Source organism: Protopterus annectens, chromosome 5.part0, assembly GCF_019279795.1.
Source record: "Protopterus annectens isolate FY-2018-M chromosome 5.part0, PAN1.0, whole genome shotgun sequence".
In the NCBI taxonomy this organism is placed as follows: Eukaryota; Metazoa; Chordata; order Ceratodontiformes; family Protopteridae; genus Protopterus; species Protopterus annectens.
Window position 1 is genome coordinate 488,525,855 of NC_056735.1, and position 13,519 is coordinate 488,539,373.

General features: G+C 36.5%; 1 protein-coding gene across 1 annotated transcript in view; it reads left to right on the top strand.

Moving 5' to 3' along the window:
* Positions 1 to 2,999, top strand: part of LOC122802686 (cytochrome b-245 heavy chain) — a 430,240-nt gene extending 427,241 nt beyond the window's left edge. Inside the window, exon 13 of the mRNA XM_044072409.1 lies at positions 861 to 2,999. Within this exon, the coding sequence (XP_043928344.1) occupies positions 861 to 987 (127 nt within the window). The 3' untranslated portion in view covers positions 988 to 2,999. The remainder of the gene's footprint in view (positions 1 to 860) is intronic.
* The last annotated feature ends 10,520 nt before the right edge of the window (positions 3,000 to 13,519 follow it).

Genomic DNA, 13,519 nt, shown 5'->3' on the forward strand with positions numbered 1-13,519 from the left:
TGGAGGCAGAAACTCCTACATGGGGGTGCAGGAGAGCTTACCCCCTGCAGAAAAGTTTATTTGTGTGTTTTTATGTGTTTCAGTTGACTAGTGATCGACATTCATCATTTAAAAACTGGTGAATCAAAGGTGTCTGCATCAATTGCTCATGGTCCCAGATCTAATAATGACAGGTGTCATCGATATGTGTTTTTCATAGCCCAAATGTACATGTTTCCATAACATAGATTTGTCATAAAACAATGTTCTTAGTGTTATCCCTTGTAGTGGGAGATGGCAACTCCTTAATGCCCCTGCTGTTAGGTTTTTATATATAAACTTATTAGCAGATTGAAATGTGAGAAAAGCAAGTTCATCTTACAAAACACAGATCATCGTATTTCTTCTGTTTCTGTACTCTCTGAATATTTATATTTGAATTGGTGGAATATGCTACTGTACTCATTTTTATGTGGTAGTGGTGATCATAATCACTGTACACAACTTATGTCTAGACAATGCAGTTGCCTTTAACAGTATAACAAATCTTTAGACTAAAGTGATTATATTGCAAAACCTATTATTTTCACTTCCATGAAATGTCAGATATAAATGTCACATTTATTATAAAGCTGCATTTAATCTCCTGCTGTAAAAACAATAAATGTTTATTAAAATGGATCCTGTTTATAACCAGGGCATGTGATATACAACTGTATAATGTGCTGGGGTGGTATATATGATGATAACCTTAAGCTAGAGCACTTCAATGTGCAGCAAATCAACAGGGAAACATTAATTAAAGGTAATTTTGTAGATTAAGACATGACCAAGTTTTATGTGCTACAAAATAAAAACACTATTTCTTTTAATATTTGCAGCACTAGAATAGGAGTTTTCCTCTGTGGACCAGAAAGCCTTGGTAAAGCACTCAACAAAGAAAGTATCAGCCACTCTGAAGCTGATCCCCGAGGAGTGCACTTCATTTTTAACAAAGAAAACTTTTAATCATCATAACAATGGAGGCACCACGAAGACGAAAAAAATCAAGAATAAAATAAACTGCTTTTGAAATAATCAAAACCTATACAGATGACATTTATAAAGCACAGCAAATGATTTTGGTTAAAAAGATTTCATTTTTTTTAACTTCACCTTACTGTTTGTACACAGTGTTGAAAGTTACTCCATTTTTTTAAAGAATGTATGCAAATAATCAGTATCTCCCAAAAATGTATTTGTTGTACTATAATTAATTAAATTAGCAGCGGTGCTCCTCCTCCCATCACACTTTCTAAAACTTAACTTCTCTGTGCTACTCATCCTCTCTCTCTCTCTCTCTGTTACTCACCCCCCACCCCCACCACACCCCTCCTTTCCCTTGCAAAGCTTTCTTCATAGCACAATTCATTCCCTTGATATATTTTTTCCTAGAGAGTGAGCTGTTTGTATTTGACTATTGTGATATGCTCCATGTTAGGTTATGAAAAATCCATATATTCTATTACCTTGCTTGTGCCTTAGATATGGCTTCATCTCATGCACTTCTTATTTGTTCTTCCTTTATGTTCTTCTGTGAAAGTCTTGCTTTTTTAAATTATAGTTTTACTTGTTGTATAGATTTTTATTTTTGACTTCACCATATAGAGCATAATAATGGACAATTATAGCATTCTTTTTTATTTTATTTTCCTTTTTTTTCATTTCAAAGCATATCTAAATATATTAGAAGGGTACATTGTTTTTGTTGTTTTTCTGTTTTAATTTTTTTTTTATCTCCCTCTGTTTGTCAATTATCAGCCCTCCAGTGATGTGATCTGCCCATTTGTTCACCTTAGTGAAAAAGAAGAGTTGATCATGGGTAGCCAACATCCAGACCACCCTTTCTGGGTGACTCAGGATGTGGATGTGTGTATATGAGAGGAGCTGCTAAGTGTTCTGTCTCTAACTCCTCTGTACACACCCTCATATGGACCCCCACCAAAATGCTGTACTATCACAGTTTAGTAGAGTAAAGTGCATTTGTCCAGCTTATATGCTACATTTTGTCCTTCTGCGTTTCCATGGATGTAAACTTTGCAGTGAGCTAGCCTGTCACCCCTCTCCAAACACGCCCATGGAGAGCTGCCATTGGGTGCTTAAATCTACCCCTTTTTCAAGCATCTCTTTAGTGAGAAAGTTTTTAAATCTCAGCCTATAAGTAAGTCACCAACTAAGAAATTGTGCATGTAATAAGTGCTTAGCCTAATGATTTATATTTGCTTGTCTAAACTATGTCTTCTGAAAGCATAAAATTCTTGAAATATTGAGTTTGCTATTTGTGCTAAAAGTAATCATTGAGGTTGAGAAAGTGCATTTTTTAGACAAGTTTATGCCAATATCTAGGCAATTGTCAAGTCTTTATTCATTTATCTGTTTAAAAGAATGAAAGAATGAATGCTTCATTTATATTGTTATGTTACACTGTTAACAACTAATGTAAATATTATTACGGGCATGTGTTGCCTTCCTTCACAGGAATATTTTATAGCTATCACTTTACTGCCTCACATTACAACTGCAGGCTATATTAGTTTTCTACTGCAGTATCTCTGTATGATTTTATTATTGGCAAAGGTGTGTATCACAGCTCAGGCAAACATTGCAATCTGCACCCTGGTGTATGACTAAAAGTGGCACACACATTACAGGCCCACAAGAAGAAACAAGTAAAATGTTAGCTTTGGTTTGAGACTGCTTTTAATACATGGATCTCATCTGATGCTAAAATATAATGGTATCAAAAGTACAGTCTGCGTGAATGCTGTAATATTTTCTATTTTTGATCCGTACTGATAACCTGCTTCCTACAGCCTGTTAGTCAGTACTTGAGCTATAGCTTGGGAATGCAATTCTGGATTACTCTTTTAAAGAAGCAATTCAATTAATGTTTGTTAAAGTCACTGTTACTCTGTGTTCTGTTTGTGCAATGCATTTAACAAATGTCAGCTAAATAAAAGCCAACAGAAATGTAACAGGGATGTCAGGACAAAACTTTGTAATAGATTTTGTGTTCTGGCTGATAGAGCACCTAGAACAAAGCATACAATACCCCTACTGTAGTACTAACAGATATGATGAGGAGATCTTGCAGGGTGAGTAGAGAGGTGCTGTATGAGATGATAATACTGCACAAATTAATGCACAAGTAAGAGGGCAGAAGTGTAACATCAGTGCTGCCAACACTGGCTTTTCCAGAATAAGTGATTTAATGAGTCTACTGAAAGTGGTAAGTTTATTCAAATGTACGCATTCCCTTTTTTATTCAACAAAATCCATGCCAGGAGCAATTTACAAAAGTTTTTATAATAGCAAATATTCTGAATAGTATTTCCACTGCAGACATTGCTAAATCTTTATTAAATAATGTACACTGTTATACAAAAGTTGAACTCTATGTAAAAGAATTGCTACAAACAGATCTTAAAACATGTAATACCAAACTAACAAAATAATGAAAACTATCGTTACGTGCACAGCCTATATAATGTGGAAAGGATGGTTGAAAATGCATTAAATCTTACATATATTTATACTAACTCTTTACAACAAAAGTGGGCTTGACTATAATAAGGCATACATCTTATATAATCAAACAGTATAATACGCTTAAAAGTTAAGAAAACTGAAGTCAAAAGATGTAAAAATTAGATTAGCATCAACTGATTTCAATAGCAATAAATATAGTAGCATTCACAATCACCAAAGAATGAGTTAAAACAGCTAAAATTATGTATGAATTTGATTCAAATGATCATTACAAGGATAACAAAGAAACAAAGTATTGCAGAAAGGGTACAATGATGAAGACCTCAGGTACAATGCATCGTTACAACAGTGGGCAGTTAGTTATGTAAATTTTACTTATCAGGTATTTATTAACCTCATGATGATTGTCAGGCTCATTTTAAGTCAATATTTTGGCAAATGTAGGTTTTTAAAATATCTGTTATCTCCAGGGTTGCATAGTTCATGAAGAGCAATCACTCATTGTATTTGGAAAACTGAATCTTGCTGTTTTCTCCAAGGCTATGCAAACTTAAAATTAGAATATTAAAGCAGTGTGGGGTTTTAGCTCTCATATGAGAAGAGCAGGTATGAATGGCAATATGGTCAAATGCTGCATTTTAATCATTTCAATGTAATTGCTTTTTTTGCAGTTGCAAATGGAAAATGTGGTTTAAGGCATTATACTTTCTAATAGTGCTTCCAACACTTTTAAGTCAACATGTTATTCAAAGTAAGGGAACTGGTTAATATGGTAACATGTTATTCCTTAGTCGACAGATAAAAGTAGCAATTTCTTTTAGTAAACATACCTTTCCTCACATTTTAAAACCATAAATAGGGAATGACTGTTGAACAAATCCAGCAAGAATGGCATTAAAAATTAGCTGGAAGCCCTAGTGGTAAAATATTAAATGAATGTGTTGCAGTCATCAATGAAGCTTTATTAGACTTATAAACAATTTCTTTATGAATGGAATGCTTCCAGACTGCTGGAAAAGATGAGACCTGGGACTTATCTGCAATAGCAGATCGATACATAAACACACACACACACACACACACATACACACACACACACATACACACACACACACACACACACACACACGCACAAGCGCACGTGCGCACACACACACACACACACACACACACACACACACACACACACACACACACACACACACACACACACACACACACACACACACACACATAACCACAGAACTGTAAGTGCTAATTATTTACTCTTTATTATTATTCCTAATTTATCTAAATAAATGCACAATCATAAATGTTACTGTCCAGTCCACAAATAATAAAATACATGCAATCAGCACACAGTTCTGCCTAAAAATCCATTGCAAGTAATGTCTTCCATTTCCAAAATAATGCTTATGAAGGATAAGGTTAGAGACTCTCAGATTTACATATACAGAAAATCAACAAATCTATTGCAGACCGTTATCTTAATAGGTGGCTTTACAACTGAATCTCAAATAAGCAACTCTAAATGTTCAGCAAGATTCAGTGTTAACAGAATATCACAGGAATGAGTGCTGGAACCCCTGTTGTTTCAGTTGGGCATACACATTCTCATATACGGATAACACATGCACAGATATGCACACTCACATGAATGTATGTGTATATACGCGTACACACACACACACACACACACACACTTTCAGCAGCTTATGTGTATACAAGTGTTTTCTTTATACAGTTTTCATTATTTGTCATCCTCCCTTTTCCTCTACTTCTTTCATTCATATGTATAATAATATACACCTCTATGCCTTGTAATTTTTCTTTGCCTGATTTGCCATAAATCACTACCAGTTGCAAATGAGCAAATATTTTTTTCAATTTCATTAGATTTAGTTGTATTTCAGTATAAAAAAAATTATTTTAATTTTTTTTTTGCAATATACATTGCTTAAGAAAATCATATCTTTCTTTCTCAATAGTATTACAATAAGTCTAATTTATAATACTTATTAGGCCTTTTGGGGTTTAATTAGCTAACTTTTAAGTTTTGTTCTTCATTGTTTATACCCTCACTTGTTATTTTGTACTCTTCTCACTTACTGAACTATCCCACCATCAACCTCTACTCACAACATGGTGACATCATGACCTTTCATTGTATTGGTAGCAAAACATTACCACAGCATACCTACGGAAGTCAGTGTATCATGGCAGAATAAAGCCCTTTCACTATCACTTCCCAAGCAAAATGTAGAGCTCTCTGCTTTACTATATCTTGCAATAGTGGGCTCCCTACTGAAATGTCGGCACTCATAATGCTGGGCTGACACACCAGAAAAAAGAGAGAGAGAGTACAGGAGAAGAATGGATATCAAATATCACTGTTCTCTTTCCAAACTTTTATATACCAACAACATGTCTGCCATACTGCAGAGAATAGGGAATATTCTGAGAAATTGTCATTTTGGACTTAGTATATGTGAGTCCATTTTTTCGGCCATTCAGTCACCATATTATAGTACCTGCTAAAATGAGTACTGACATTTAAAACTGTCACTGCAGTAGCTCCTGACATTTAAAACAGTCACCGTAGTAGCGCTGTAGCACTTGCTGTATTTCTGTATCACTCTGTACTATGTACCCCAATCACTGACTTCACCTCGAGGCAAGTGTAAGTCACAGAACTAAGTCATAGTGGTTGCATAAAGAGAAGAGGTTGGCCATCAGTCTAATTTATTTTCTACCAGTTAGCTTTTCTTGCTTACAAGTTTGTTTTTAACCTTTGATCATTAGTGTCGTAGCCGGATACTATAATACTTATATTAATTTCAGTGATGTCTAAAAAAATATTGTTAGAGTTAAGGATTTTACTTTCATCTAAATGTTACTAGCGAACAGTGCAATTCTATATTCTGATTTTTCAATTCCCTTTTTCATTTCCCATTATTGATTCTTACAAAAATCTCTTTTCCAGACATTGTTACTTACCCAGGGCTTTGCATGAGGAAGACAAATTATCAAAACTGAAGAATGTTTGCTCATAAGTACACTACCCCACCCCCCATAAAAAAGCAAAAGAAGAGGGTAAACTCATTTTTTTTTTTAAATAAAACATTCTGGTTGTTGTCCTAGAGACTTTATCATGACTTATTAACACTAAGTTTATTGAGTATTTTTCAGTAAATGTAAGCCTTTCAGGAAGTGAGGACATGACTAATTGTGTGTCATTAGTGAGGTTCACGTCCATTCATAACATTTCTAGTTTTGAAGTCTTAACCTTTTATTTCAGTTTGGTACCCTGACATTTGGCATATTAATACGCTATCAGAATCTCTCATGGCGAACAGGTCCTATGAAACTTTCTATATGAGAGTGCAAGTCATCCACTGTGCCACTGAAGATGAGACATCAGATTCTTCTCCTCTTTGGATTTCCCATCTCCAGTGAAGCCTATTTAACAAATAGCAAACCAGTAACATGACTACCATAATAACCAAAGATGAGAGCAATAAAACAGAAACACCCCCTTTGATATGCCAGATGTCTCAGCTGATGATTTTACTTATGCTGGTGGGCAACATGTTCCTCCACTATTGAAAAACATGAAGTACGGCATATCTACCAGAAAGTATATGTAACACATGAACTGCAAACATCTGACAGACATGCACGCAACACTATGCATAGCTTCCTGGCATGTATCCCTAAGGTGTCTATAAAAAAAATCAAAAAATCAGTGAAACGCAGGTCTATAGCTCCATGCTAAGATATCAAGGCAAATAGTCATGAAATTACTGACCAAAATCATTCACCGTGTGCATACCCTATATATGAAATAAAAAGCACATTACCAATGTTAGCCCTGCACAGGATTCATGATAATTCAAAACATAAATCTCTCTGCATATGTCCTTTACAGCACACACTTTCATTTATCTATCTATCTATCTATCTATCTATCTATCTATCTATCTATCTATCTATCTATCTATCTATCTATTTATTGTTGTTAATTGTATTTTATCTGTTTGTTAATTGGGTAAGCCCACTGAACAATGGGATACTTTTCAGGGATGTTCCAGGACCACTGTTTGGTTAAGTGACTTGCTCATCTGTGCATCAACTAAAATATAAACTGATGTATATGAGGCTACACCAACAGTGACATGAGATATACAGATATATCCCTTTATTGCTGTTTTACACACACACACACACACACACACACACACACACACACACACACACACACACACACACATATATATATATATATTATACTTTCATAATCTTGAAGATCGCAATCTTGCAAAATTTTAATCCCAAACCTGTAATATCAAAAGAGCAAAATGATGATTATCACAATACAAAATACCAGAAACTGCTCCCTGGCATGACCATGTTAGCACTTGTTCCTGGGTCCACCCCGCTGTAGGACCCATGTTAGTACTCATTGCTAGGTTCACACTAGTAGAGGGATTCAGTATTTGAGATGTTTAGACATTCTGGTCTTTAGCATTTTGGCATTTCGATATTAAGGTCTCAGTATTATGATTTTCAAGATTGTGGGCTTCAAGACTGGTATAGTAAACTCTGTGTGTGGTGTGTGTGTGTGTGTGTGTGTGTGTGTGTGTGTGTGTGTGTGTGTGTGTGTGTGTGTGTGTGTGTATATCTATATTCATCTCTCTATCTATATATATATATATATATATATATATATATATATATACATATATATCTATCTATCTATATATATATATATATATATATATATATATATATATATATGTATAAAAATAAAATATATGCATATCCAAATTAAGATTAACCTAGATACCTAGATACAGAAAGATAATAGCAAGGTGCACCAAATAATACAGGCCAGTACACAGTTGCAGTACATAAAAGCACAGCAATCTGCACGTCGCTCTTACAGATCATTAGATTTATGGAGCCCAAGTGGTAACTCCTGAGGCCTGCTGCTACCAGTGCTGCAGTATATTAGGCCTTGTGCAAGAAGGGTCATCAAACAATGTTGTACTTGTAGACCAGTACACTGGAAACTAGCCTACCGAAGGAGGTCAGTGACCAGATCCTGTCACATATCTGTTAGAAAAACTAGTTAAGAATATAATATTTTATATTATCATCTATGTATATATCAATTAAGGTGGAAATAGATTGGCTAAGCATGCATTTTCTTGTTTCCAGATATATTGTTCTAAGTTCAAAATAGGCTAAGTAAAAACAGCTAGCACATACCAGTTTGGATTTGTATAAAAACAGAAGTAATTACAGTATTAATAAATATAAAATCTCAAATTACTATAACTCATGCCTCTCAAGTGTCCAGATTTTTGCTTCAAAATTTTGGTCTGTTCCTCATAAAATTTATGGTTTTCTGGAAAATCACTGGGATGATCAGAAGAATGAAATAACTAAATGATGACATACATTTGAGTTTTAGACTTCATATCCTTTTGCAATACAAGTTTATAAGAGCAATATATAAAATATGTCCCTATTTTTGAGTTTTTGTCCACCCATTATGTCAGGCTTTGTCCAGATCTCTTAGGCTAAGAAGTTGAGAGCTATGCTATAACTTAATTAACAGGTATTACTTAAAGACAGAAAAGTCATTTGCATTAGTTCACTATCAATCAAAAATTTGGGAAGACCAAATTATATTTGCAAGTCCAAATAAAAATGTTATTTTATACCCAGAAGCTTCTGAGTAGGAAACAGCCTTTGGGAATAAGGTTCAGTCCATGTTTTAGTTCCACAGATCTTTCTGGGTTGGAATGCTGTTTAAGGGTCTTTGTTCCTCAATGACTACTGCGGAAGCAGTTCGGAGTTCTTCATTCAGTCTCTAGGGAATCCAGAAAATGTATCCAGGAAAAAGAAATAATTTCTTGCAAATCATTGTTGGTTTCTCCTTAGGCACAATTCCATTCAGCTGCGAGCAGAATCTGACTGGTTTCCTTTTTAGGTAAACCTCTGCTTTTTCTTGACTGCAAATGCATCTCCTTGCCTCTATGGATGATCAGGACCCTGAAATTAGCAAAAATAAATATCACTGTTCTCAGTTTCTTTATAGTAGTCTTCTATCAAGTAACCAAGGCAGGCTACTTCCCAGTAATCATTTGTAACTGTACAGAGCTGTATTGTTAGCTGAACAGACCAGATGAGACTGATAAACTGCAGAAGACACAAAAGATCAAAAGATGAAGCCCCTCTCCATTATTTCCTCTGTAAGTAAAAGGATGGAAAATTGGATTATCTTGTGTCTCTGATCCCAGCTATGGTTGCAGACACATAATACTTTTTACTATCAGTTCATTAGCATCTAAGTCTGGGGAACATAGGCCTATTCTTCTGCAGAGGCTCATATTTCTTTGACAAGAAAAAAAAAAGGGACAGAATGTAATGCTTCTGCTAACATCCACTGAATTGTATTTCCTCTCTTTTCTGACCTCTTGACATTTAAATCTTCCAGAGAAAGATAATGCCCAGTTTATAGATACAGCCTTGAAGGCTACTTGATTTGAGCGGTGCCATCCAGTATATATTCATGCTGAGGTGATAATTAAGCATATACCAGTGCAGATAGCTAAGAGGCCCCTGTTCATCCATCACCCCTTTTCCCATTTTGCACATGGGGTTAGGGTGTCAGTTCAGCAGTGACAATTATCTCAAGCCAAGGTTTGCACCACCAGGTGGCTTGCCCTGCCTCAGTAGTTCACCCATACTACTCATATGGCCAATTTAGAGTGTCCAATCCACCTGACACGTGTCTTTGGAATGTGGGCAGAAACCTATGTGACTACAGGGAGGACATGCAGACCCCACATAGAAGGCACTCCAGCCGAGAATCAAACCAGAGAACCTCTTGCTGTGAGGTGACAATGATAACCACTGTGCCACCAAGGGGTTCTCAAACTGAGCATGATCTGATACACTCCATGTGTTCAATTACCTAAACAGAGATTACATAATACAACACTATCAGAAGTTTAGTAAGGTTAACAAATAATACATGAAGGAAACTAATAAATGCATACAACACTATAATAATAATAATAATAGCTATCAACATTAGTAACATTTTCACATCAGTATGATGAAATTGGTCAGTATGTGTTTCAAACAAATGGAAGCCATTAATGCTTAAGAAGGGAGACCATTATCAACATTTCTTGCTCCTTCTATATGGCTATGCACAATGTGCCTTTCTGTGATACATTCACCATAGTTGAGTACAGCTATCCAGTTCTGTAGTCATAGGTCCTGCACTCATCATAACCATTGCCTATCAGATGCAGATAGAATGATGGAATTGTAGTGTTCACTTTTAAAGGACATACTGTCTAACATGAGTTATACAGATCCTGACTATATATGTCAGACGCAGGTGAGCCCAGCCACTGTGTGATGCTTTAAAATGTGCTGACATTAGGTATGGAATGGTGCACACTTTACTAACGAGCCTAGTTGTGCACTACACTGAAATGTCTGCTCCAAAGGAAGTTAATGTGATTCTATAACAGTGTTTCCGAAACTGGAGTCTTTACGATGAATTCAAGGGGTCCATGAGCTCACTTGCGCCCACCTGGCTTTCGGGCATCATCCACAACCCGACCCTGTAAACGGAGAAAGAAAGGTTGTACCACTCATCCACAATTTATTTAAAAAAAAAACAAAAAAAAAAACAAGAACGAAAGTTCCCTGTGTGCAGCTGAGAAGCTTGATTTCTGCATTTGCAGCTAAGCAGCCGCTTGCGCTTAGTTTTTAGAAGAGGAGAAGAAGGAACAACATCCGTGTTTGTGGCTGATACTGAGCAGCTGCTCACTTGCCCTGCATTTTCTGCCTGCAGTTAGAACTTGGAGGGAAATTTAAACAACTGTTCTGTTCCCTCCAAGTAAGACAGGTCTTGTATTTATGTTGGTCGCTGTATGTGTATGGTTATGGGTCTGCTTTCTCTCCCTTTTGGAAGCAAATAGAAATTAATGCAGAGCTGACGATCGATCTGGATGATCTTTTTGACAGAACTTGAAGGTATTTTTTTTTTTTTTAATCAAGGCTTGAATAAGAAGCGGTGCCTGAGTGTAGCTGTCAATTGACCAGATTTTCGCAAAATGTCCACATTTTTGCCTTAGTTGGCCTGTTTCTCATAAAATGGTGTTTCTCTGGCAAATCCCTGATAAATCACTGAGGACTGAAGTTAGAAAATAATGGTAGACATTTGAGCTTTAGATTTCATACGTTACAGAAAATTCGTATTAATGCAAAACTTCTTGTTCTATCAACTATAAGAGCAATACTTAAAATGTATCCTTAGTTTTGGCCCTTTGTTCCCCCATTATGACAGGGTTTGTCCATATTTCTTGCACTGAAGAGGTTGAGATGTATTTTGTGTGTGTGTGTGTGTGTGTGTGTGTGTGTGTGTGTGTGTGTGTGTGTGTGTGTGTGTGTGTGTGTGTGTGTGTGTAAGAGGGAGGGAGACAGATAGGTAGGGGTGTGTATTTATGTGTGTAAGAGGGAGGGAGGGAGTTAGGTAGGTAGGAGTGTGTGTGTGTGTGTGTGTGTGTGTGTGTGTGTGTGTGTGTGTGTGTGTGTGTGTGTGTGTGTGTGTGTGTGTATGTATGTGTGTAAGAGGGAGGGAGGCAGGTGTGTCTGCATGTATGTGTGTAAGAGGGAGAAAGGCGTGTGTGTGTGTGTGTGTGTGTGTGTGTGTGTGTGTGTGTGTGTGTGTGTGTGTGTCTGTTTGTGTATAAGAGGGAAAGAGGTGTGTGTAAGAGGTAGGCAGTACACTCTTCAGCTGTCCAGATTTTTGTAGAATGTCCAGATTTTTGCCTCATATTTTCAGTCTGTTTCTAATAAAATTGTGTTTTTCATAGAAAATCCCTGGCAAATCATTGAGAACTGAAGTCAGAGGATAATGGCAGACATTTGAGCTTTAGACTTTATAGCCTTCAGAAAGTCGTAATGCAAAATTTGTTCTATTAACTTTTTAAGTTTATAAGAGCAATAATTAAAATGTGTCCTTAGTTTTGGCCCTCTGTCCTCCCATTATGACAGGTGCATTTTTCAAAGAATTTAGTTTCAAGTGCATTGTCAAGGAATTGTGAGCTTCAATGGAAGAGAAGTTTACTGCTGCTAATGCTGTTTACAATGTGCATCTGCGTTGTTTAGCTAGCTAGCAAATAGTATCATTATTGTGGGACAGCCTTTTAAAGTAGTGTTAGTAGCCAAGGTGTAGCATACTTGCATTTTAATGCAGAAGACTGTGAGTTCTACTCCCAAAACATTTTGATGGATTGCTGATACTGTTTTGCATTTTTAGGGAGTGGGGACTGAAGTCCTGAATATGTCCTTCTTTGGATGAGATGCCTAGTAACTATGAACCTGTTTTCAGTTTGCCATCCATGCAATTTTACCAGCTTAGCATTTTTTAATGTAGCATAAGTAGGCAATTTATTCTTCAAGGGCAGCTGGTTCATAGGTTCATAGGTTCATAGGTTAGTACTAGGCTATCAGCCCTAGGGCCTATACAAGCCTAGCCATAACAATTCCCTGAATATTTCTTCCCACATTATTTACTTTCCTGGACCCCTGTCTAGCAGGGCGACTGACGTGATCCCTGGGGTGAATTTCCTTTCTCCCATCCAATCGTCAAGGTTCCTCTTGAAGAGGTCCAAAGAGGCACTCTGCTTGACATGTATGGGCAATCTATTCCAGAGTCTGGGGAGTCTCTGGGTCAGGAACCTATCCCTCCAACATGTTTTGTTTATTGCGATGACAAGGTTTAGATCCCTGGAGTGTGTAGCTCTGAGGGATTGGGATTTCTTTAAGTGTAGCATGTCCAACAGCTCTGGGTTTGACATGGCCTTGTATGTTAAGCAGAGATCGCCTCTGAGTAGACGATATGCGACAGAGTATAGCTGGAGTTTTTTAAGGCGGTCAGCATAGGGCATCTGCTTTAGGCCTGTGATTCTTTTAGTGA